Here is a 27,760-nt window from a genome sequence, read left to right as displayed (position 1 = left end):
TTATCTAACTTTGATTAGATTTAGATAGTTCCAAGAAAAAGATGGTAAATTAATACAATCTAGTGTATAAAAGCAGTTATTATTGCAGTGCTTGTATGACACATTTCTCATTCCATTCCCAACCACATCTAATTTTCCTTGCTAACTTTTTTAATTAAACAGAATGACAATCATTTTTGTCTACAATATATTGCAATAACTAAACTAGTATTGCCCCTTATTTATTTTCATTTATAGAATTGTATCTATTTTGAGACTTAAGAAAAATAAATAGCACATATCTGAAATAAGTTTTCTTATAAATATGAAATTTTCTGGCCTTAGGTTATATTTTTAATGACAGTTGCTTTCTCATTCTGTAGAATGTTAATCAACTTTTAAACGTGTCCTTTCTTCCTTATTGAATTCAACAGGAATACAAGCTATATATGTTTTATATTATTTATATGCACTGTCACTTCAATGACTATACTGACACAGTTTTGTCACTATTATTGATTTCTAGCTACGAATTCTAAAATTGCAATTTTTAGTACTGCTTTAATCCATAAGTTAGTGGACAGATTTCTAGGAAATGAATTCCTTTATCATGTTATATTCATTCTTTCCATAGTAGTTTAAATTACAATTTATATCCTATAAACGAATTTTGCTTTACAAATATTTAGAGAATTAAATTTATAAGAATGATGCTCTTGATGACCTTCAAATTTTCTTTAATAAGACACATAAGGAAAGAATGTCAATATTTGAGATTTCAATAGAAACTTACCTTTCCCACATATTGATAATCAGATCCTGTATATTCTTCCAGTAAGAAAAACTGATTCCACATCCAACCACGTTTTTGACGATGCAGAATTTTGCCATCACTTCTGGGTATGCGTGTACCTAAAATTCGTTGCTGAGGCACAGGAGTCCTTCTGAACATTATCTCCGGAGAGCAGAAGTGTGGCAAGCATACCCAGAGGAGAAACAGTAGCAAAAATCGATCTATTGTCATAGTTCACTTCTCGAAAATTCCCAGCGTGGATGAAGAAAAGCAGTCTTACTTTATTGGGTTGAATTTTACTGTGTTTCAACTCGCTTCCAACATTTCATCAATGTTTTGTACATGTTTCCAAAAGCTTCAAATAAACAAACAAACAAAAAAGTCAGCTGACAATATTATGAATGTTACCTGTCAGTTTAAACTTAATATGACAAAGATTAATGGATAATAGCAACCAAAATATTTATTTCCCTTTTTTGCATAAAAGAATGATTAATTTGAGAAATATTGCTTGTCTAGTAACATGTCTACGATTTAAGAAAATAAAATAGTAAGTGATTTCTTTCAAACACATTCTAAAGATGGGACACATTAAGCTTTTATGGCTTTTTCTGTTTTGGCACTTTAACTGTTTTCAGGGATTATAATCTCTATAGAGAGTAGAGATGTAGTTAATTTTGCATGTCAATATTTCCAGAGTAATTTAACATAAATTAAAACATTAAAAACAAAATGGTGATATAAATAAACTACAGAAAACATGCAACTGTTCTGTAATGCAATGGTATGTAAATGGTTTTTAAACAGCGTCACCCTTTCTTCTAATTTAATCCTGCTCAAATGTTAAAGTAAGGTTAAAAACCAAAACAAAAACAAAGTAGGAGTGCCTTTGGCTGAAGACCTCTCCTCTGCTCCGCATAGATTGGTCTGTGGAACACCTAGCGTTAACTAAAATAGAAAAAGAAATCACTACTACAGCAAATCAGTTTGTAACATAATGAACACTATTGTCTGGAAGAATTCAATCATGTTGCTATGTTTGGAAAGCTTGTCCACTTCGAACCACACCCACTGCCACTCTGCAGGTCTCCAACTCCATGATGCCCCTGACTGCTCTCCACCTCCCTTCCTGCATTTATTTTCTCAACTAAAAATCCCAGTACTCCTGTTACAATGTCAGTCCAGCCATGTCACATCTCTGCACAAAATACTCCAATGGCTTTTCATCTCACTTTGATTAAAACCCAACATCTGACAAGGACCTACAATTCTGTACCTTATTTCATGACATCTGGTCACTTCTCTGACCTCATGTTCTACTCTAATCCCCTGCACTAGTTCCCCAAATTTGGCCTTTCCAGCCACAATGTTCTTTTCACTTCACCTTGCAACTCATATCATATGCTGCTCTCCTTAACCAGGACCTTTCCTCTTGTTCCCTCTTCCTAGAATGCTTTTTTTCTGTAGAAAAATTGTTTTGTGAAGAAATTTCTCAAACCACCACTAACATGTCATATATACCAATATAATACATGTGCTTTATTTACTTATTATGTATATACTAGAAGCCCAGTGCACAAAAATTTGTGCACTAGCAGGAGGGTGGGGTCCCTCAGCCCAACCTGTGCTCTCTCACAGTCTGGGACCCCTCAGGAGATAACCACCTGCTGGCTTAGGCCCACTCCCCTGGTGGCAGATGGCACGCCTGGTCCCGCAGTGCCTGCCCCATCTCCCCTGGTTGCAGATGGCAGGCCTGGATCTCGCGCTAGGTTGGGCAGCAGCTTGGATCATGCTGCCATCCGCCCCACACACAGCAGGCCCAGATCCCGTGCTGGGGGGAGCGGCGGCTGGGGATCGCGCTGTAGCCCGCTCCACCCCACCCCCCCGCCCTGGGCTGCATACCACAGGCCAGGATCCCGAGCTGGGGCGGGCGGCAGCTCGGGATAACGCTGCCACCAGCCCTGGGCAGGGCAGCGCAGCAGGATCTGCCTGCAGTATGCAAATTTAACGGCCATCTTTGTTGCATTAATTTGCACACATTTTCTGATTGGCTGATGAGCATAGCGAAAGTATGGTCAATTAGCATCTTTGTCTTTTATTAGTATAGATACTGTCTTTCTGCTATAACCAAAGGAAGGAAGGGAATTGACTCTTTTCTTTGCTACTCTTTTCACTGTGCCTAGAACAGAATATTGTGCCTAGTACATTATCAATAAATTGAATGAATGAATGAATGAATGAATGAATTATAAGTTGATTCAAACATCCAAGTACTATACTTCCTCTATGTAGTTATGTCTCAACATTTATGACTTGAAATACATATTTTAAAATTCTAATTATTTAATTTTATTCTTTATTTATATTATTATTTGAATATTACTTTTTATTTTAAAATTTTCAATTTGTTGTTTTGTTTTATGTTTGTCATGAATTCTATTTCAGGATAGAATAAAATATGCTATATAAAGTGGTTTGGGGACCAAAAGGATTGCATTCTACTTCTCTAATATAACAATGTGTTCTCAGTGGTCCAGCATTGACATTTACGCTTTGATCCACAATAATTTGTAAGCAATCTGTTTACTTCTATTGTTTTATTATTAAGAAGATTTAGAGGTTAATGCAAACATGCTTAGAAATAAGATTCATGGTAAAGCAGTATTTCTCTTGAGTGCATTAAAAGGCAGTGAAGCTCTCCACAGCATGTGGAGATTACAACATGACAGATGTAAACTGTATTAAAACACATCCTGTAATGCCCTACTCGGGGCATAGAAATTTTCTGCTGCATAAAACGGTTTTATATCACAAAGCACTGACTCTACAGAAATTCAAATTGATTGGATTCTAAATAATAGGAACATTTATCAAAATGATGTTTGTCTTTTAACATGCCTTTTCAGGACATGTTAGATCTTATTTTCTATAAACATATACTGTTCCCTAAGAGTTAGAGGAGAGTTTGCATAATTTATGGTAACTTCTCCTTTGTAAACTTTAAAAGTTGTTGAAGCAAAAGTCACCTTTATTTCACCTTTTATTTTGTATTTTAAAATATTTGCTAGAAACTATTATACCTGTGATCATTTCCAGTACAATTATAACATTTCCTATTATTTTAGAAGCTTAAGCCCGATATTTGGGGAATTAGTAGTTGGGAATTGTATTAATAAAAGTTGTTAGTAAATAATTGGCACTCCACATATGCATGGAATCTCTTCTCCATTATTGTTCTTGTTTCTATTATTTATAATTAAGTTCCTGAAGGGTCTATAGTGAAATACATTCTTAATACTTACGATAATCAAAATATCCTTAAAATATATTTGAAATAAATATTATTTGATAACATAATTTCAAACAATGGCAAGATTAAATAAATGTGAAAAAAGTAAACTGTTTTTAATTTTGATTAAATTGATTTATGAAGTTTTTATATATATATATATATATATATATATATATATATATATATATATATATATATATATATTGGGCCTAACAAGGTCAATAAGATTTTCTCATAGGTTTCCGTTTAGAAATGTTTTTGATAAGTTATTTTTTAAATTGTTGACGCTATTACAGATGTCCCCCATTTTCTACCCCTTTGCCCACCTCTACCCTGTCCCCACCCCTCTCCACTCTAGCTTCACCACACTGTTGTCTATGTCTGTGGGCTATGCATGTATGTCCTTTGGCTAATCTCACCTTCTTTCATTCAGCTCCCACAACCCTTCTCCTGTGCCATGTGTCAGTCTGTTCCATGTATCCATGCCTCTGGTTCTATTTTGTTAGTTTATTTTGTTCATTAGAATCCACATATGAGTGAGATCTACATTTAGGTTTATGGTCCTTTGTGAATCAAGTTCAGCATATGTTACTATGTATGAACAGAAAGCTCTTGTCTTACTTATGAATAACCAATTGCTCCAGCACCATTCGTTGAAAGCCTATCCTTTCTTCACTGAATTGTCTTTGTGCCTTTGTTAAAAACCAGTTGTCTACATATGCATGGGTCTATTTTCGGACTTTCTTATATCCATCTATTTGTCCATTCCAGTGGTCGGCAAACCGCGGCTCGCGAGCCACATGCTGCTCTTTGACCCCTTGAGTGTGGCTCTTCCACAAAATACCACGTGTGGGCGCGCACGTACAGTGTGATTGAAACTTCGTGGTCCATGCGCAGAAGTCGGTTTTTGGCCTGGGCGAGTCTATTTTGAAGAAGTGGCGTTAGAAGAAGTGGGGGGTGTCGGTCGGTTGGGCAACGGGAGACATGGCGCAGGCGGGCCACGGGATATGTAGCGTGGGGGAGGTACATTGTTTTGAGGTATGTTCTCTGAGGTCGACCCCTTCCAACTCTCCCATCCACACTGTCTATCTGAAACAAGTATACAAGATGAGTGTGGATGGGAGAGTTGGAAGGGGTCGGCCTCAGCAACTCAATCTGATTGAGGTACGTTTTTAGCAAAGGCCAGTTTAGGAGTACCCTAGTTAAGTTAATAACAATGTACCTACCTATATAGTTTAAGTTTTAAAAATTTGGCTCTCAAAAGGAATTTCAATCGTTGTACTGTTGATATTTGGCTCTGTTGACTAATGTTGTTTATTGTAGTTCTTTTGAATTTTCAATTTAATTTTTATAATCACCTTGCAATTTATATATAAAGGCCTGTGGGGATTTTGATTGGGAATGTATGTATTATTGAGTTCACCGTAATGGTGTATAGATTTTAGTATACAGATCTTGTTGAACTATTTTGGATCCAGAAGAGATGGGAAGACTCAGGACAAACTACTGCTCCCAAGATCAGGGTCGGCTCAATATTATGTGATTTACCTGCAGGAGCTTGACCTAGTTTCCACAGCAAGTATCTGAGAAAAATCCCCTTGTGCTTCTTTCAACAAGGGGAGAGGAAAAGAAAACATTTTTAACACTTCAGATCACTCTGATCTTAACCGACCCGCCTCAAAAGAAACCAGTTAACCAGAGCCTAACATGCTGGAGTATTACCATAGCCCAACTGACCTGGGCCAAAGGAGATATCCACTTCAGCCAGCCCCCTGTGGCCAGCCAGTCCCTAGTAAGGAGGGGAAAGACTGAGAAACACTTGTTAGTTTCACAGTCCAGAGACAAAGGATTGTTAAAAGACAGCTGTATTAACCATAGGTTGTAACGCTTCCCCTGCCCCACACCTAACTCTCACATTACTAAGGACTATAACAGCAGTTCCATTTCCCGGTAGATCGTGTCTGGAGATTAAAAAAATAAATTATAAGGCATACCAAAAGGCAAAATGCACAACTGAGGAGGCGGAGTAAGCATCAGAACCAGACATAATAGGGATGTGGGAATTATCACACTGGGAATTTAAAGAAACCAATATGCTAAGGATTCTAATGAATAAAGTAGACAGCATGCAAGAACAGATGGGCACTGTAAGCAGAGAAATGGAAATGCCGAACTAAAAAGAAATGCCAGTGAGAAAACAATATAGAGGAAGTGAGAAATGCCTGTGATAGGCTCATTAGCAAGTGAGTGGACATGGCTGAGGAAGGAATCTCTGGGTGAGAGGATATATCAGTAGAACCCTATAAAGCCTATACATTCATCCTCATACATGAGTCCAAACCCATAGAATGTACAACTTGGAGACTGAACCCTCAGGTTAACAACTATGGACTTTGGGTGGTTATGATGTGTCGATGTAGGTTCATCTTGTGTTTTTTTGTTTGTTTGTATTTTTTTTCAGTATCATTCTGATAAGTAATGTTGATAAAGAGACTATGCATGTGTAGGCAGTGGGTGTACAGGAGAGCTCTGTACTTTCTCATTTTCTTAGAAACCTAAAAGTGCTCTACATAAGGAACAGTTGATCAACACACACAAAATGAAGAAATAAAAATAAGAAATTATGTTAAACAAACCAATAATTAATTTTTCCTATGTGACTGCTTCTCTCTGGTAATGGTTTGTAGCTAGACTATTAATTAGCCTTTTCTAAACATGGTTCCTATATTATAAATACCACAAATAATAACTCTTCCAGTAACCTGACTCGAAATACAAATCATCTTTGATACTTCCATTTAACCAAGTACCTCTTACATTGTCAGTCAATATATTCCCTTGCTTATTTTTTTTTTCCTTCTTGGCTCTCAGCTCTTTTTTTCTTAGTACATGTGTCACCACAATCTTTTAAATCATCATCGTTTCATGCAAAAGGGTGTAAAGTATCTACCAACTGGTTTTTGTAACCTTAATCTTTCTTATTTAAAATATATTCTACAGGGTATTGGCTAAATTAATTTTCTAAAACCCACTTCATTAAAACCCAAATCAATTAAAAATTTTAAACATGTCTACTACTGGGAAGATAACATCGGAACTTTTATTTTATTCCAGCATCTAAAACCAGATATTATTTGAATTATTCTATATTATTTCCAATTTTTAATTTAATTTCACGCGTGGCATACCATTTCTTATGTGTATAAACTACTTTCTCATTAATATCTCCAAATCATGTCTAGGTGATTATACTTCATTGAATTTCCCTCACTAGTGGATAGCACATTGTTATGTACATATATATAGCTGCGAGTAAACATTTCTTTAAGTAATTAGTATATTTACAAAAAAATCCTTATGAATAGGTTTGCTTACTTAGAGTGAAAAATCAAACCTAAATTTTACTGGTAGAGTATGACAAATATTATTTAAGGGAGATTAGTTCTTTGAAATTGTAAACAGAGTTATAATGAGAAAGAATCAAGTGAGTTGAGATTACAATTAAAACATTCCTGGAATAAAAATACAAAAAGTTAATAATATTCTACAATGTTATTTCCAGTTAATAAATTTCATTTTCAAGAAATCCTTTCAAAGCCACATTTTCTTATTTTAGGCTTAAAAGTAATTTAGCATGAAAACTACATAAAGTTTAAGAATTATTACATCATACCTCAACATTCTACATTCCTGTATTCTCTTTAAACCAGTGCTTTTGAACTTTATTATATATTCACATCTCCTGGGGCTCTTGTTAAATATCTATGTTCTCATTCCCTAAGCCTGGGGTGGGGTCCAAATTCTGCATTTCTAACTAGTTCTCCTGTAAATTCCCATGAGGCTGGAACCATAAACTTTGAATAGCAAAGCTGTAAACCTCTCTAATCCTAAAACATCTTCAGAATATGTTTACACCATTTTCCTGTTTAGTGCCTCACAGCTCAGGTATGTAGCTTATTACACTGATGGGAAAATATGATATAAGTTGACTACTGTGGAAAAACAAAACATTTAATTTTTGAATAATCAGGCTTTTTCCAGGATTTTGTTTTTAACCAGAAGAATATTTCTAAGTCAAGTCAGCCCACAATTATTCTACTGCTTATACTATAAACTGTATTTTCCTTTATATGCACAATTTAAAGCATTTATCTCATTTAATCTTATTTTATTTTTGCAGTCATAGAGATTTCATTATTCTTCTGAAATACTTATCACAATTGCTTTTTTCCATAACATACTAATTTTATTATATAGGAAGCTAAAGAGAGTAAATCACAGAATATAATATAATAGGCATGTTGACATATCTCAATTATTAATTAAGTCTCCACACATCACAGGTGATCAATTAAGCTACAATCCATCCTTGGCTAATAAAAGGAATTAGTCATTCTTTAGTCAGTTGATTATGTTGATTAAGATCTTAATGTACCTGCTTTTTTTCTTTAATTTTATCATTTATAATCATAATAGAAAATACTAATGATTATTGCAACCCAATCCAAGCCTCAATGGATGAACAATTTTAATCCTTTTAGAGTTTCATAGCACCAATACAGTCTAATGAAATTTCAACAGTGAGAAATAAAGGTACATTTTTCAGGTGTGTTTATACAATTAAAATGAGCCAGTGCATACTAAATACTTTCTTTTATGCGCTGATAGCATTTTATGCATCTTGTATAAAGCACTATGTGACATAATTGAATCAAAGCATTCCACTAAGGACTCAGATAATGTGAGTCCATATGCTTGATTATATTTTCCAAGAGTTCATTACACACTACCTACTGTGCTCTAATCTCATAGAAAATATATAATTCCACACTTAATATTTATCACTCTATGTTAAGTATGCATTTGCATATGAATTAGTATTTAGACTCTAAACTTGAATAAGGGTCTTACATATTGCATCCAAAGTTACTAATATTGGGATTGGGATTTGCTCATTGAATTCAGTGAATATATTTTGAACTGGATTGAATATTGTTATTTCTTCTAAATATTTCACTTGGAAGGATGTTTGATTCCTTTCCCTAGGAAAGCACAACAAACATGCCAAGGAACATTTACCCCATTAGATGCTTATATCCTATTTATATATAACATCACAGAACTCACACAAGGCATTAGTCAAACTGGCAATCTATAAAGCATTGTTGACTAAAATACAAAAAAAAATAGAGGTTTGCTAGTTACAGATATAAGTTATTACATATTATTGCTAAGGTCATTACAAATGTAGAGAGAACTGCAAGAAGAATGTGATCCTGGCTGTTCGTCTCAGATTAAAATTTCCCTTCAAGCAAAATCATTTGAAATTAATTTTATTCTCCAGGACTGTGACCTGTACAACAAGCAGTAATGTATTCTGCAGATATACCATGTGCTAACATCTTAACGAGATAATTTGCAAAAACCAAATATAACCCATATAAATGTGGGGTGGTGGGTGGATAAAGCATATGGCAGCGTGAAAGCAAAGCATTAGTGAGAGAGACACATAGCTTGGTGTTACCATTTTCTGTAAGATTCTGCTAATGGGCTCAGGAATGGCACCCGAGTGTTCTTCTGACTCTCTCAGCAGCCTTTTTCAACATCAGCAGTGAGTGTGACAGTCCCAGATGTAACTTGATCCACGATCAAGTTAGCAGTGCTAATATAGCTGTGACATTATACCTGCTGTTCCTGGAAGTCTCATTCTACTCTAGCTCAGATTTATTTCATTACGTGGAAATTGGTAGAAAAAATACTCTCAACAAGAATGCTCTCCTAACTTAAAGATGCTAGAATGAAAGCCATCTAGTACCCTATTTCCTTTCATCCAGGAATTGAACTACTTCTGAAAAATCAGTGAATGAAAAGATGGGGAGAGAGTGCTTGGGAGTTTATTACTTATTCCTACCAAGGCTGGGGTGTCAGTTCTCATTTAATGTATTATTAGTATATTCAGAGTTACTTCTAGAAAGAAATTCTGGGTATATAGTAATAAATGCTATGTTAACAATACACTCTAGAGCAGTGTTTCTCAACCTTATGGCCCTTTAAATACAGTTCCTCATGTTGTGACCCAACCATAAAATTATTTTCGTTGCTACTTCATAACTGTAATGTTGCTACTGTTATGAATCGTAATGTAAATATCTGATATGCAGGATAGTCTTAGGCAACCCCTATGAAAGGGTCATTTGACTGCAAAAGGGGTCGCGACCCACAGGTTGAGAACCACTGCTCTAGAGTGTCCACCATGTGAATGTGTAGAAAATGGACTAAACTGGAATTAATTGCATTGCAAAATGTATTGTTGCTATTATACCTGAAAGGGCAAAAATATACACAACATTCAATTGTGAAAAATACCAAAGGTACAAACATGGATATATTATTGACCATTAAAAACCTACTTAAAAGTATAAATATACTTATTACATGAGTATAAGCACAGTAATCATTAAACATCTTTGTCACATGCATTTATGAGATGGTCAGACTTAAATAAAAAAATATTTATCAGCAGTAACTTTTATTCTAATTATGCTCCAATATTCGCACAATTCTAAGAAGCTCATTTTTAGATAGCCTGTATTATCTCTATGTGAAACCCATCACCTAAAAAAGGATTAACTCCTAAACTATGTATCTGCAGCTGAGATAGAAAATTGGAATAGCATTGTGTTAGTTAAATTTCATTTTTTTAAAGGGCAGAAAGGGACTAGACTTAACTTATTTTCCCATAATGCTTGGCTCAATGCTAAATAGCACCTTCATCAGTTTTCACCAGCACTAAAAACACAATACAGGTTTATTTCTTTATTTCTCTAATATTTATTTTTTTAAAATTCTTAAAGGTTATCAATAGCTAAGTATAGACTCTAGACTCTAAACGTACTTTTATTGTAAATACTAGGAGGATAGGCTATATTATAATATGAACTACTTGTACATTGTGTGAGATTTTCTCAGTGGAGTGAATTTAGAGTTTCCATTCTATAGACGGGGTCACTGGGGCTCACCATTGTTCTCTCAGCAATGAGTGCGGAACAGTCTCATGCCACACATTTTGCCCGACAGAATTTTTCAAATGTGAACAAAACTGAAATTATTATTGATATCTAGCAATTAAACAGTGTGGATGAAAACATGGGTGGCCTGCAAAATCTTTTTGGAGGAAACCATGCCCTAGATAACATGCAGGTGAGAGAAAGCAGGCTGCAAATGCATGAAGGAGGTAAAGTGAGGTATGGCAGTAGAATGGGATTGTGGTCCATGAATTGGAATACTAGATCATGAGTATGTAACGGGCCATAAACAGGGGGGAAATGTGCAAAGCTCAAGGGGACTACAAGGAGCATATGTTTTCACAAATGGAAATAATTTCTCTTTGATCGTATGACACAGTCTAAGATAACTAAGCTCAAACCCAAATTTAGGCCCAGGCTTGTTACAGTGCAGAAGCCAAATCATCTAACCCTTCGGCCACAATCTTCTGTCTTAGCCAGCGCTGTGTTATGACTTTCACGGGCCCTGGGCAGTTTGTCTTTGTGACTTTTCCCCTTGATAAACACAACAGAAAATGTACCTTGTAACTGCATTTATATAACGACACATATTAATATTATATATTAAAGCACTGTCTTTTACCTCAAAGCTCATTTATTTCCTCTGATTTTTAAAGAAAATAAAACATTTTCATGGGCCCCTCCCTTAAAGCATCGAGGGCCCTAAGCTTGGGGCCTACTCTGCCTAATGGAGAAATTAGCCCTGACCTTAGCAGCAAACACATGTTCAAGTACTTTTGAACTGAGCTTCAGAAATAAACATTTTATCCTATAACTTAATCCAACAGTTAAGAAAACAGTGTCAAGAGTAATTTAGGTGATGTGCTTAGTCTCAAACTGTGTCATAACCAGAAATATAACTCAGGTCACTGTTCTGAAATGTCTTGCATAATTTAATAATGAATCAATGTTATAATGGTTAAAACTTACACGTTAATGCTCTTATCTAGAAGGCTTTCTGGCTAACTTCCAGCTTTCTGAGCACAGAGATGAACCACTGGAATTAGGAGATTTCTCACATGCAGGAAGTGTCCGGACTGGAGGCCAAGCGTGTTTGGACACCTATAGTAAGGTTTTGAATATATATATTCAAACAAAAATGTTTCTATATAAAACATTAATGAAAATGTGTTTAGACATGTAAATGCCACAGATAGCTTTGGACTTGAAACATACTGAATTTTAAGTATAAATTTGTTATTCAGATCCTATTGAGAACAAAGATCTTGTAGCTAATTTTTCCGTTTTAAGAATTGTGTCATTGGAGGCAAAGTCTGAAGTGTTTAAGGTTGTAAATTAGTTAATAAAAATGGATTTGAACAATCCCCTTAGAAGATGTGACTACATTTACTGGTTTCTGCCCCCTAGCTTCACTAACTTCATACCCGATCCTCTCCCTACCATTGTCAATCCCTCACTACGCCTCCTGGAATTCAAATACAGCTTTCACATTACCAAGTTTTGGGAAGGATGAGAGCTAATGAATCTTCTACACCTTGCTGGTGCGAATGCAAAACAGTATTGCCACTTTAGAAATCAAACTGAAATTACTTAAAATGTTAAGCATGCCCTTATTTGATATTACATTCCCATCTTGGATATTTGTCCAGGAGAAATAAAAATATTTATTCACATAAAACCATTTGTACATGGTTATACCCACATTATTCATTATCATCAAAAATTGGAAATGACCCAAATGTCCTCAACTGAGTACATGGACCAAGAAGCTTTGATACATTCATACAGTGGCATGCCCTTTATCTATAAAAACTAAGAACTATTCTATTGATATATGCAACAACATGGATGAATCGCAAGTGCATTATGTTCAGTAGAAGGAACCCTACTCAACAATCATAAATAGTGTATGTATCCATTTATATGACATTCTTTAAAAGGTAAAAATCTAGGGATACAAAACATAACAGATTAGTGGTTACCAGGGCTTATTCACCACAAAATGATGTGAGGGAACCCTTGGGGGAGAGGGAAATGTTTTCTACTTTATATGTTATTGTGGTTAGGAGACTATACACTTGTCAAAATTCATAGAATTTTACACTAGAAAAGACGAACTTACTCTATGTAAATTATACCGTCATACAAATGGCCAACAGGTACATGAAAATAAACTTATCACTAATCATCAAAGAAATGCAAAACAAAACCACAATGAGATATCCCCTCACACCTGTCAGGCTACCTATTAAAGAAGGATGAATGCCATTTTTAAAAAAGGATATTTACCTTCCTTGCACTTTCCTTTATCAAATATTAAATATTTGAATAATTAAAAGCATTTTAAAGTGTGCTTTTATAAATTATTGAGTAACTAAAGACTAAAAATGTGTATTTCTATAAATTATTGAGGAATAAATCTACCACATACTATTCATAAATCTAAATATACCATATCCAGAAAAGGTTTATCATTTTGAAATTTTATGCACACCAATGGATCCTTTATTCTACTCTGAGACAATGGTGTTCCAAAGGAAAACATGCCCTAAGTTATATGCCCAGTATTGTTTCCTGTTATTCTGTTATTTTAGCTCCTTCTAGTTGTCAAAACAACAGACTAAACCTAACACCTAACAGTGTGCCAAATACCTTATTCGAAAAAACAAATACAAACTCTCATCAGAACTTTATATCCTCAGCTTGGCCTGGACACTTGCAGTGCAGAAAACAGGGCCTCAGTGGAATGGGGCCCAGAAATGTTTGGGCCCAGAACGCCCGTGCCTGCTTGGGGGAGTGTGCAATTTAATCAAGTGTTCATTGATGTCAGCACGCTGGCTCATCACACTCCTGTTGATGTGGAAGCCTGAAGCGCAGAGACTCTGCTAATTAGATGACGGAAGTAAGATTACATTTTCCCTTAGAGAGACACAAAGGTGTGAAAGATATTCTCAAAGGGGTTTAGACATATAAGTATCTGATGGAAGAGAACAAAAATAGGGAAGGGCGCACTTTAGGGAAAGCCAACTAGGGAAACAAACTCAACAGAGTTCTATTGTTTCTAAGAACAAGAGCTATGAAAGACACCAGCAGGCTTCGCTTGTTCCCACTCTGTTAACACAGATTTTGAACAGAAAATGTAAAAAGAAGAAATAATATTTTTCTGACTTATCTGCTAAGGTCTCTGATAGTCCTTTGTAGAATTACTGAGAAATTAGAGCTATGAGTTAATTCCAAATATTGTATTTTACATTTTAGTGTCTAGGAATTCCATTAGTTACACTTTTTAAAATGATATCTAAAAAGTCAAGTGAATGATTTCGCAAAAGGAGTTGAATTATGTATCATTCACAGAGCTATGAAGAATTTTTCATGAGATCATACAAAATGAAAGTTTTGTTCATATTTAAGTGAAAGCAAATATTCTGTGATTTTCACTGAAGTGTTTTATTAAAACTTTAAATATTTTATCACCTTGCCTGACTTAAATATTAAAGATTATCTGGTGATAATATATTAACGGGATATTGTCCTAAAGGAATTTTATATTCTAAAGCAAGCTTTTCGTTTTTACTGTTATTATTATTATTTTTTTTGGAGGGGGGGCAGTGTAAAATCAACCCAGACATTTTAGCTACCTGACAATGGTTTGAATCCTTAGTTTGCTACTGAAACATCCTTGAAAAGAACACATATGTAATACCTTAATCAATCAATAAAATTTTTAAAAAAATTAAAAAGAGAAAGGACACTAAACAGTGTATCTGAGACAAGGTTTTGTATTTTTGAAAAATAACATAGTTATACTCCTACAAAATTAAACAGGCTGAAAACAGAACAGTCACATTTTAAACCATTGGTAATGATAAAAGGTATGGAGCAGTAATACATTCTGTCAAAACTGAGTCATCTTCTTGAATTTCTTCCTCTACATGTCAACACAATAAGTGTTACTCTTTAATTGCTTGATTTACAATTACGTGCTCCACAACAACATTTCGGACAATGATAGACCTTATATATGACAATGTCCCATAAGATTAGAATGAAGCTGAAAAATTCCTATCATTTGGTGATGTCAGAGCCATTATGATGTCATAGAGCAATGTATTACTCACATGTTTATGGTGATGGTGGTGTAAACAAACCTATTGTGCAAGTAGTTGTATAAAAATAGAGCACATAGAAGTATGTTCAGAACATAATACTCGATAATAAGTGACTATGTTACTGGTTTATGTATTTACTACACTATATTTTTTGTTAGCTTATTTATTTTTAATTTTTTAATTTATTATTTTAGAATGAACTCTTTCTAACTATTAAAATATGTTTACTGTACACAGTAAGCCTTGTTATACCAGCAGCAAGTTCATACATCTGGTGTTACTGCATCTTTTGAATGTACCATTTTCTCGTAAGCTTGATTTTAATCTCAAGTTGTTCTGCATAGCAAATGCTGCACAGGCTTGTAGTTTAAGAACAACAGGCTATAACCCCTACAGCACACGTGTGTGGTAGGTTATACAGGGAATCACCTAAGGACACATTTCTCAGATGTATCCCTGTGGTTAAGAGGAGCATGACTGCACTTAAGTTTTGAATATTTAGCAAAATATTTCATAATAGAACATAATGATGCAAATTGCATTGTCACAATATTTCAGTGAAAATAAATCATTAAAATGTTTATCATCTCACCTGGCTGGAGTTGCTCAGTGGTTGAGCATCAACCTATGAACCAGGAGTTCCCAGTTCAGTTCCCAGTCATGTCACATGCCTGGATTGTGAGCTCGATCCCCAGTGTGGGGTATGCAGGAGGCAGCCAATCAATAATTCTTTCATCATTGATGTTTCTATTTCACTCTCCCTCTCCCATCCTCTCTGAGAGCAATAAAAATCTATTTTAAAAAATAACATAGCTCTAACTGATTTGGCTCAGTGGATAGAGCATAGGCCTCCAGACTGAAGGGTCCCAGGTTCAATTCCTGTCAAGGGCATGTACGTTGGTTGTGGGCAGATCCCCAGTAGGGGGTGTGCAGGAGGCAGCTGATCGATGTTTCTCTCTCATCGATGTTTCTAACTCTCTATCCCTCTCTCTTCCTCTCTGTAAAAAATCAATAAAATATATTTAAAAAAATAAATAAAAATAAAATTAAAAGTTTACTATCTCATCACTTAATCCATTCAATGAACAACTATTTAATACTTAGCAAAAAGCAGCTTCTACAGTATATAATTTGAAACATAAAGGTACAACAACACTTCTAAATAAGCTTAAAAATTCAACAGGGAGAAATATCCACACTAATAAAAGAGAAAAATGGTAATTGGCATACGGCGCTACCCTTTTCATTGGCTAATCAGGGCTATATGCAAATTAACTGCCAATTGAGATGGCAGTTAACTGCCAACAAAGATGGCGGCTAATTTGCATATGTAGGCACAATGCATGGAGGCAAAAGGGAAAGCAGGAAGAAGCCCCCTGCCACTGACAGTGATCGGAAACCCAGGGGGGAGCTAAGAGCTGGAGGGGAGGGCAAAGGCAGTCCTGGGGCCGCCTTTGCCCTGCCCCCCAGCCATGATCGGAGAATCAGGTGCCTTTGCCGCCCTGGCCAGTGATAACAGGAAGTAGGGGTGGAGCCAGCGATGGGAGCTGGGCACGGTCGAAGCTGGCAGTCCCGGAAGCTAGGGGTCCCTTGCCTGGGCCTAAAGCAGAGCCCACGATCGCGGGGCCGCTGCAGCTGTGGGTCCCCGCTGCCCGAGCCGGATGCCTCAACCAGAGGCGTCCTGCAGGGACAGGGGCAGAGCCCGTGCGATCGCGGCGTCCCCCGCTGCCACTGCGGGTCCCCGCTGCCCGGGCCGGATGCCTAGGCCAGAGGCGTTAGGCCTGGGTAGGGGCGGAGCCTGAAACCACGGGGAGCTGGGGGTCCCCTGCCCAGGCCTAATGCTTCGGCCAGAGGTGTTAGGCCTGGGCAGGGGCAGAGCGGGAGATCATGGTGCTGCTGCCGCTGCGGGTCCCCGCTGCCCGGGCCGGACGCCTAGGCCAGAGGCGTTAGGCCTGGGCAGGGGCAGAGCCTGAAACCACGGGGAGCTGGGAGTCCCCTGCCCAGGCCTAATGCTTCGGCCAGAGGTGTTAGGCCTGGGCAGGGGCAGAGCCTGAAACCACGGGGAGCTGGGGGTCCCCTGCCCAGGCCTAATGCTTCGGCCAGAGGTGTTAGGCCTGGGCAGGTGCAGAGCAGGAGATTGCGGGGAGCTGGGAGTCCCCTGCCCAGGCCTGACACCTCTGCCAGAGGCCTCAGGCCTGGTCAAGGGACCAATCCGGTGATTGGTGATTGGAGGGTGATGAGGGTCAACTCCTCTGGCTGAGGCATCAGGCCTGGGCGGGGGGTTGGGGGTCCCCTGCCCAGGCCTGATGCCTGGGCCAGAGGCATCAGGCCTGGGTGGGGGGTGGAGCAAGCGATCAGAGGGAGATGGGGGTCCCCTGCCCAGGCATGATTCCTGGGCCAGAGGCCTCAGGCCTGGGCGGGGGTCAGAGCCAGTGATTGGGGGGAGATGGGGGTCCCCTGTCCAAGCCTGACTCCTCTGGCAGATGGGTCAGGCCTGGGCAAGGGGCCGATGAGGCGATCGGAGGGTGATGGGGGGTCTACGCCTCTGGCCGAGGCATCAGGCCTGGGCAAGGGGGAGAGCCAGCAATCGGAGGGGTCTGGGGGTCCCCTGCCCAGGCCTGACGCCTGGGCCAGAGGCATCAGGCCTGGGCTGGGGGCAGAACCAGTGAGGGGGGAAAAGAGGGTCCCCTGCCCAGGCCTGATGCCTCTGACAGAGGCGTCAGGCCTGGGCAAGGGGCCGATCCTGCGATTGGAGGGTGATGGGAGTGAATGCCTGAGGGCTCCCAGTATGTGAGATGGGGCAGGCTGGGCTGAGGGACACTCCTCCCCGCCCCACACCCAGTGCACGAATTTCGTGCACTGGGCCCCTAGTTAACATTATAAACTGAAGAAGTAGAATTTTAAAGGTATTAAAATCTGTGTATTTAAAAAAACTTTCCTTAATACATTTTGCTCATTGTTATACCTCGATTGATTTTACATCATTGTTTGGGTTGGAAGATTTGGGTGTTAGGATCCAAGAGTGTAGATAGAATAAAGCTGTGATTACTTGGCACTGAGTTTCCAATTGTATTTTATTTAATACTAGAGGCCCTATGCATGAAATTTGTACACGAGTAGGCCTTCCTTCCCCCAGCTGCCAGCACCAGTTTCCCTCTGGCACCTGGGACCTGGGCTTCCCTCTGGCCGCCAGCAAGCACCCGGGACCCAGGCTTCCCTCACAGCCCTAGCTTCGTCCAGAAGGTCGTCCAGAAGGACATCTGGAAGGACATCCAGAAGGATGCGTGGCCTAATTAGTATATTACACTTTTATTATTATACATATTTGTAGAATAACTGCCTTAAGCATCAGTGACTGTTGAATTTGTAAAGTTTTAAGAAGAATTTCAGAATGAAGAGAACTAAGAATAAAATGTGGAACTCCAACCCCACTGGAAAGGTAGAAACTGCTGTGAGTTCTGAAAAAGGGCTCTCAGAGGAAAAAAAATAGAATGAAAATGGCTTCTGGCACTTTTTTTCCCTTCTATGTCTCTAGTCAACATCCTTGAGGCTTGGCTGAAGGGTGGGGAGGAAAAGTTAGAGGCACAAACGGAATGGTGGACAGAAATGGCTGATGAATGTGTCTCGGTGAGTGAGTTGTTGAGGATAGCCTCACATGGTCCCATCCATTTGAGCATGTCTGAGAAAGCCACTCATGAACCAGAACAAACATTAGAAGAAGGAGAGAAAAGACAAGAAAGAGGGACACAGACTGCAGCAGCAGATTACCACAGGCCACTTCTAGAAAATGTAACTGATGTCACTGTAAACAGCTAGTTATTAATAATAGGAAAGGAGCAAAAAGGGAAGGCCAGCCATTATAGGCATGTCATTTTGTCAGCTTCACCAGGAAGCTGCAACTTTGCATACCTCAGGGATCCAACAAGGGAAGATAGACACATGCCCAGTAAAGCTGAGGTGACTAGGGAAGGTTCCTGCCAATCATACCTGGGGACAGAGGTCATTAACCAGAACGAGTGTGGCCACTGCAAAGGATCAAAGATTTGGAAATACATAATTTCCTAAACAAAGGAATTTTTTCTCTTGTTGCTCAAGTGGCTCTTGGTTCTTGGCTCTCGGCTCTCTTGAGTCTGTCCATATGACCCATGGCCAGGCAGACCCCATAGGCAGTGGACTGATGGACTGCAGCAGGGAAACACAAGCTAAGGTAGCCTGATGCTGGACCAGACCCAGCTCCAACATGGAAATAAAACTCTAGACATTGGCTCTGATTTTAGCTCTGCTGAACCTATAGCAACATTTCTTCTATGACTAGACTAAAGAAAGGGGCCTTCTTCAGAAACCTAGGGGTGTAATTCCACATAAATAAATATTTCTACTATATCTCATCCTCCTATGAAGGCCTCTGGAAATTCTTATTGCAGCAGTACCACAAGAATCCTACTCCCACTAGCAAACAGGGGAGATGAACCCCTCACCTATCCTATAACATAAACACACAGAAACTCCAATTCTTTACCATGAACCGTCCTTCTTACTGTTCATCCAGTCCCTACCTTAACCATCAAGCCCTTAGGACATCAGATTCTGGTCAGTATAAAAATGTCTTAAGAACAAAGCCTCAGATCTGTTGACCACGGAAACAGAGTTTTGGTCAAACCAAAGATAAAATCTTGACTACAGCTGTGTTTCAGCACCAGGCCTATGAAAGCTGAAGGACTCTATACACCACACCCTCAAGAAACCAGACAGAACAAAGACATGGCTGTTATCAGGACCTGATACAATGATTAACTACACCCTACCCTCACCCCAACCAATCAGCCCACAACCCCAACTCCTTTAATTACATGATTAATGATTTCTCCCCTATATAACCCATCCCCTGGAAGCCACTGGGAAGCCAGGTCTTGGACACTAGCTTACCTGGGAACTCTAGGCTTGGTGCTATTTCCTTAAATTATAAACCTTATTTCCTTGGCTTCCAACTCCTGTTCCCTTTTGATTGGACTTCAATGTGTTCAGGCAAACAGACCTCTTTAGTCCAGTTCTGAAAGTCTTAAGCACAACATCAGAGGCTAGCACAACTTTGAGGGTATCTACCGAAATGATCACCCTTCAAAAGCACATGATGTAGGTTTTTAGGTACTAGAGACTTGCAACAGAGACCAGCAGGAATCTAAGAGACCAGGTGCCACCACCACTAAGACATGTGAGCTTCCCTGCAATGTTTTGGTCTCTCCTTTTCCCTACTGGATCTCTCCCTGTAAACACATTCTCCAACTTGGCTTGAGTCATCCTCACTACTGCTGACTATCTACTAATTTCTCAGGTCAGTCTGCTTTGCCTCCATGGTCAGGTGCCCATCAGATCAAGCTATTCCCTGCCTCTCAGATATCTGTTCACTTCTTACTATATAAGTCCCAGAATTCAAACAATAACATCTGGTAATGATTATAATGCAACACAGGAGTGCAGAGCAGAGGAGTATGGAGGGGGACACAGAAAACGTTTTCAGCATACTTTATGGGGTTCTGGATCTAGAAATATGCCAGATTAACACACACACACTTGACATTTTTAGCTAGTTAATCCTTGCCTGCAGAGCCTAATTTTATCTTGAGACAGTTCTGAAAAATTAACTTTCATATATGACTAATTATAATATGCCAAACACTGAGCAAGGTACTTTCATAAATGCTAATTCTTCAAATACTGTGAATTAGATTTCTAATTATATAAATGGAAAAATCAGGCAGAGAATCCTTAAGATGCATGCATTAGCTATAGAATGTGATATCATGTTAAATTGGTTCTTAAATATAAATTAAATTCTTTAATCTTAATTTCAATAAACAGTAGTTTTATAGCCCATTTAAAATTTGTATTGAGTAGGGTCATCTGTATTTTTACTTCCATTATGCTAATTGTATTTGATTAAATTTAGAGATAGATGTTTAAATATTAATGTGTTTTTCATATTATAAATATGAATGTTTGGCCTCTATTTCAAAAAAACACCTATGAATAAAACATTACATTTCCTCTGAATGGCAATGTTAAGTAGCTCTACCAAATGGAATTATGATCCCTGAATATGGAGATTATATAGTGATTTAATTTATTTCTGGTGAAATTTTCATACTAACATTAATAAATATTTCCTGCAATATTCTCATCCTTAGCATTTTATTTTCCTCAGTTCAAATCCTCAAGAATATTTTAAGTGCCTTGTTCTTCTTCACTTTTGGAGAGGGAGGGTGGTGATGGGAAATGATGATGAGGTAAAGAAATGCAAACTAACAGGTGAGAGTGCTAAAAATAAAAGGGATGATGCCCTTTAATTGATCTTCTAAGAGTATAACAATTGTTCCTTTGTTGTCACTGAAGGATGAACAATCAATATATAGTAAAAGAAAATAGAAACAAAAAGACCTCTAGAGGTAGGGCCAACATTAGCTGAGTACCTATAAGCCAGATATATTTCTATATAGCTTAAATACTGTTTCTCATCTTAGATTAGTTACTGTTCTGGGAAAGGATTATTTATTGCTTAGTTTTTTTATCCCTAGGAACTAGAATGGATTCTGGTATGTGTTGTCATTCAATAAATTCTTGGAAAGTAACACATTTTTCCCTCACTAGATACCCACAAGTAGATGATATTAAGTATTAATCCCATTTATTTGATAAACCATTAAAGGCTGAGGAGTTAAGTAATATTTTCAATGCAATATAGCTCTAGTAAGCGATTAAACTAGAATTCTAGGTCTTTCTCTTTCCTCTTTAGCATATGCTCTTCTAACAATAGACTCTTCATAACTTAATAAAACAGCAAAAACACATAGTTATAGGGGAGAAAATAAAACAAGATCACTAGAAATTATTTTTTTTAAATTCCTGTCCCCTATTTTTCAGAGTAGACTTTTATTAATAATTGTGGTAGGTATACATCTAAATGGTCCCAATGATCCCTTTTTCCGGCATTTACTCCCACATTAATCATTCCTCTTGACTGTGGGCTGGACTAGTGACTCGTTTCTAACCAACAGAATACAGAAAAGGTTAAGGGTAAGATTTATTCATTAACTAGAGGCCCAGTGCTCATGCACTGGAGTGGGGGTCCCTCAGCCCAACCTGCCCCCCCTCACAGTCTGGGAGCCCTCAGGGGCGGGGGGCGACCCAGCGATCAAGGGAAGGCGATGCCCCATCACACCTCTGCTCCTGCCACTGCTGGCAGCGCAAGCCTCGGCTGGACCTGGTTACCTGCGCCTCGGGCCGGCTCTGGGTGGCTGGGGGTCTGAGGGGACTGAGGGACTCTGGAGGCAGGCGCGCAGAGCAGCTGGGCCCGCCTGGGGTCGGGCCCGGCCTTGCCGCACCTGCCACCCTGGAGGGGCTGAGGGGACTAGGTTCTGCCATCTTGTGGCTGTGGGCACCACCATATTTGAGGATGGGGCAGTCAGTTAGCATATTCCCTCCTTATTGGCTGTGGGTGCCGCCATTTTGTGACAGCATGAGGGTCAATTAGCATATTTCCTCTTTATTAGATAGGAGGACTGGAAAGATTGTGAATGACATCTTACTAGAGATGCTTGTCTTCTCTGTTTGAAGAATTACCTGAACAAGTTGCCATGCTGAAAAGGGTCACGTGGAAAGGGACTGACCCTGGCCCATGGCCAAGAGCAATCAAGAAATTGAGGCTCTCAGTCCAATAATCCACAAGAAACTGAATTCTGCCAACAAACATTTGTTCAGTTCCACTTGTGATATCTTGAGTGTAACCTGTGAAAGATTCTAAAGTAGTGGGGCCCAGATAAGTCATGTCTGGATTCATAACCCACAGCCACTGTATGACAGTAAATACATATGTTTTTGTTTGTTTTTACTGATTTCAGAGAGAAGAAGGGAGAGGGAGAGAGAGATAGAAACATCAATGATGAGAGAAAATCATTGATTGGCTGCCTCCTGCATTGGGAATTGAGCCTGCAACCCAGGCATATGCCCTTGACCAGAATTGAACCTAGGACCCTTCAGTCCGCAGGGCAACACTCTATCTACTGAGACAAACCAGCTAGGGCTACACGTTTTAAGCAGCTAAATTTTGTAATAACTTTAAACGTTAATATATAACTAATACAATAATATGCAAACAAGTTAATTTTATAAAAAGGATAGTCTAGGAAAAAAACTATCAGTTTCTTATGAGCATATGAGTGTATATAGAAAAGGAACAAAGTGTCTTAGAGGTCCACTGGAAGAATAGCTCCTTGAATTATAATAAATGCCATAATTAATGTGGTTCCAATTGCAATAAGGTTTTCCAAAAGGAAAACTTTTAAAAAGTTTTAACTTTTTTTGTTATAAACCCCTTTTCTTTAATCTTATCTCATCAATTCAAAAATGCATTTTTTTTTACATTTTGCCATCTTTTAATGTAGAAAATGTTTTTCAATTAATGACAGTTGAATAAAATAAAGCTTGTTATTTTATTAACACAAAGTAGTGCTCATACAACTTATGAACCAAAATAATTTATAATTGTGTTAATGATATACATTTTGTTATGTTTTTTGTTCTATGATATTGGAATAAAAAACAGGTTTCTGAACATAGTGGTACTTAGGAATTCTGAAGTCAACAAAGAAAATATATAGCTCGTAAATTTACACACATATTTCTTACAGCAATTTAAAAAGTTATTTTTTCACTTGTTCAAATTTATTGGTGTGGCCCTAGGTAATCAATATAGTGAAATTGATATGACACAAATTGAACTCTGGGAATGTAGGGTTGTTTTTTAATCCATCAAGCAATGTATGTGATAATGACAGCCTTTGATGGAATGTTGCTATTATGCTTTTGAATCCTTTTTAAAGGATAATTGGATTTCTTTATCAGGAGTGTGCAGTACCCTATTTGCAAAGCATGAGGACATGCCCCTTCAAGAGATGTAACTCACATCTTCTGTTCCTGAGACAAACTGCAAATAACTGGTTGTGGGTATCACAGTCATCATCTAGGATACTCCTAGAGCACTTCCATACAGAACAAAATGTTAAAACAGTGCAGTGTAATGGTTTCTATTCTACCCTTACTGGAGAAATTTGTTTCTTAAAACTGAAAGGTAATTGAAATGCAAATCAGCAGGAGACAATAGAGATGAGCGATATCATCATTGAACTGTTATTATTTCATGTTTTGTTTGACTACAGCTGGAGTTCGTAAAATACCTTAAAAAACAAACTCAGGAGAAAATGTGTTTGTACTTTCTGCTGGTAATATGTCTGTAAGCAAGTATAAATAACTGGGTGGTCAAATAAGACTCATTTTCACAGCAGTATGATTCACTTTTTATAGGCTTCCTGGCAAAAAAAGATTAAATCATCTTTATTTTCTATGCGTTCTCTTTCTTTTCTGTATAGTAGCTTCCAAAATTTTGTTCATCATTTTCATTTTGTTCTTTTCTCCATTGTTTGGCTTGCAAGCATTCTCTTTACTGACGACAAAAAAACCCAGAAATTAAAAAAATTATATTTTTTTACTTACAATAAAAATAAAAGAATGTCCTTGGCAGCTGGTGAAGACATTCTCACTTTGACTGAAACAGTGTGGCTACATAGAACATCCTGTGTATTATCTTAAGCTTTAGATAAACTATTAATAGTCCAATAACTTATTGGACCATTAAAGAACTAGTTTCTTATGAAGATGACACAGTACACAGTAGACTTGACATATTTTCACTGTGTTTTGAGTAGAAAGACTTCTAGAAGAAAGACTTGTTGAACTGGTTTTCTGTTGTTCTCCCACCTCTACTGAAAACACCTGGACTAAAGTATTCAGTAAACGGATGTTTGTTGAGTAAAGCATTTGTGTAATAGAAAAATGGCAAATATAACTTTGAATCTGAGGAATTATCTGTTTGGAGAGATACATAAATAGCAAAGCTAACACTGTATTGTAAGTAAAAATACGGAATCAAGAAGATATGACTAAAGTCAGATCAGACAGCTAAGAAAGATAGTCTTATAATACTTTTAAAAAGGGTGTTTTCTGCTTCTATTGTAAGGTCAGTGTTGCTATACATCTACAACACAAATATGGTGGATCCGAAAGTGTTAAAAAATAATTTCTTGCTATTGATAGAACAAATTCTGTGAGTACTAGGGATAGAGCACATCACTGCAATAAAAATGCAAGATGGAATAGGAAAATGTAAGTAACTATAGATGAAATGCATGTTTAAATAATTGTACCTTGCATAACACAACATGCAATATATTCCCCTTCTAAAACCACAGAGAAATAGAAAAATACTGCATATATATATATATATATATATATATATATATATATATATATATATATATAGCTAATATGCTAAGAGTCCATCCGACCAGTCACTATGATGTGCTCTGACCACCAGGGAGAAGATGCTCAAAGCAGGAGCTGCCATGATGTACACTGGTCATTTACAGAGAAAGGGCACTCTGGACCTGGCACCCACAAAGCAACACTCAGCTTCCCCCAAGTGGGACACAAGCCCCACCACCACCCCAGAGCGACACCCCACCAAATCACAGCCAACACTGCCAAGACCCCATGATGCAAAATGCGGCCCACAGCCCAGCCCAGCCCAGAGAAGGTGGCTGTGGGCACTGGGTAATGACATCACATAGCAACGCCCAGCTTCCTCACCCTAAGGACTAGCCTCCTTGGAGTTTCTACAGCCCAGGAACACAATTTTCTGTATAGCCAGGTGCAAACATTTTACACTTTAACCAAATGTCTGTGAAGTGTTTTCTTGTGCCTCATCTCATTTGATCGTCACAGAAGTCCTGGAGTAGGTAGATAGGAGACTCAGTGGAATCCTATTTTCTTTTCATTAGCCAGAAAACAGAGATTTAGAAAGTTTAGAAACTTGACCTGACTGAAAATAAGCAAGAAATGGGGGACTTAAAAATGACTTCAGGTTTTCTCACTGTGCAGAATATAGTCAAATATTGCTGCAATTAAATATTTTACCCTTTGTTCTCCCTGCATGATTTACAATAATAATCTGCTTCATGTTTTTATTTTCTGCTGTGTTACTGACAATTACCTGAAAGAGAAGTTGGGGTACTTCACTGGGCTGGAAAAAGTTTAGCTAAATCAGAAAGCAGGTCTAATTAAGCAAGTTTATTCTATGTATATAAAAGGTTAAGTTGACTTGTGCATATGCAATACATAGAAAGCTCTCGCTGGTGCCAATTACACGCATGTGTGTCAATCTGTCATTGTTGATCGTGAATTTGGTTGACACTTCTATTATAGAGAAAAGGCAAATAGTGATATTAAAATATTTCTTCTAATTAATTTCCTTTCAATGTGCATGAATCCATTTCACCGGGCCACTAGTTGTCAAATAAAAATTAGAGCTTGAACCCTTTAAATGGTAACCACACTTCCTTCTGGTCATATGGTAACAAAATGTAGACAATATTAATTTGGAACAGAAAAGTAAGAATCATCAAACTGTATTTCCTGGTCTGATTTTAGTTGAAGATGTGTATATCCAGATTTTAAATTTAAAATAATAAATGATTGACAAGTATTTGGCAAAAAAACCAATATGACATGTTAGAAACTATTAAATGGGACAAGGGTCAATCCCACCATACTTTCTTTGCCACTGTCTTTCAGAATCTTCTCATTATCAGGGACACCATTCATTTTATTTTCCAGATAAGGTAAACAGAGAACTAGACACAACTATTAGGCTAGTAGTCTCTACAATAATTTTCTCTCCTAACTAGTCTAAAATGTGATATATATATCAGGGAGAAAAGGAGAGGGATGAGAGTTAAAAACATAAATGAGAGAGAAACATCTATCAGCTGCAAGCCCACTACTAGGAACTGAGCCCACAACCAATACATGCCCCTAACTGGAATCGAACTAGGGACCCTCAGTCCATGGCCCAACACTGTACAGATCCAAACCAGTTAGGGGTGAGAATAGGGATTTTTTTTAATGTAGTCCCCCTCTGCTTTTCTAATGCCTAGAGCAGTAGCTGTTGAAGATGTGCAGGCTTTGGCTTCAAACATCATGCCATTTCAACTGCAGAAGTCTAGAGGAGGCATTCATATGTCCTGATGAGGGTGGCCACATTCCCAATCCATTAACATTCACTTACAATGATGCTTTCTTTCATTTTTAATTGACTTGATTGATATATACTAAATATATTTTTGAAAATGCACATGTTTAAAGTATACGTTTTGATGAGTTTGGACATATGCAAATACTCATGATATGATCACAACAAAAAAGATGATAACATATACATCATGTCCAAAAGATTTCTGCCTTCCCCTTGCTTTTGTGTGTGTATGGGGGGTGGGGGGCACAAAAGTACTTCCTGCATAGAAATCTCTGCTCACATTTCACATATTTCACATTTCACATTGTCAACTCTCAACTCAGATATTTCTGACTGTCTTACCTAAAACTAGCCCTCAAAGACATTCTCACTCATTTCACATCATTCATTTATTTCACACAGATTTTGTTATTTTTATCT

At 37.9% G+C, this 27,760-nt stretch overlaps 1 protein-coding gene across 1 annotated transcript in view; it reads right to left on the bottom strand.

Annotated features, from left to right (window-relative positions):
- Positions 1-27,760, bottom strand: part of CDH10 (cadherin 10) — a 135,422-nt gene that overhangs the window by 71,727 nt on the left and 35,935 nt on the right. Inside the window, exon 2 of the mRNA XM_059694740.1 lies at positions 773-1,127. Coding sequence (XP_059550723.1) covers positions 773-1,003 — 231 coding nt within the window. The 5' untranslated portion in view covers positions 1,004-1,127. The remainder of the gene's footprint in view (positions 1-772; positions 1,128-27,760) is intronic.

The sequence above is a fragment of the Myotis daubentonii genome, chromosome 4 (assembly GCF_963259705.1).
Source record: "Myotis daubentonii chromosome 4, mMyoDau2.1, whole genome shotgun sequence".
Taxonomy (NCBI): domain Eukaryota; kingdom Metazoa; phylum Chordata; class Mammalia; order Chiroptera; family Vespertilionidae; genus Myotis; species Myotis daubentonii.
This window is presented reverse-complemented; position numbering and strand designations above follow the sequence as displayed.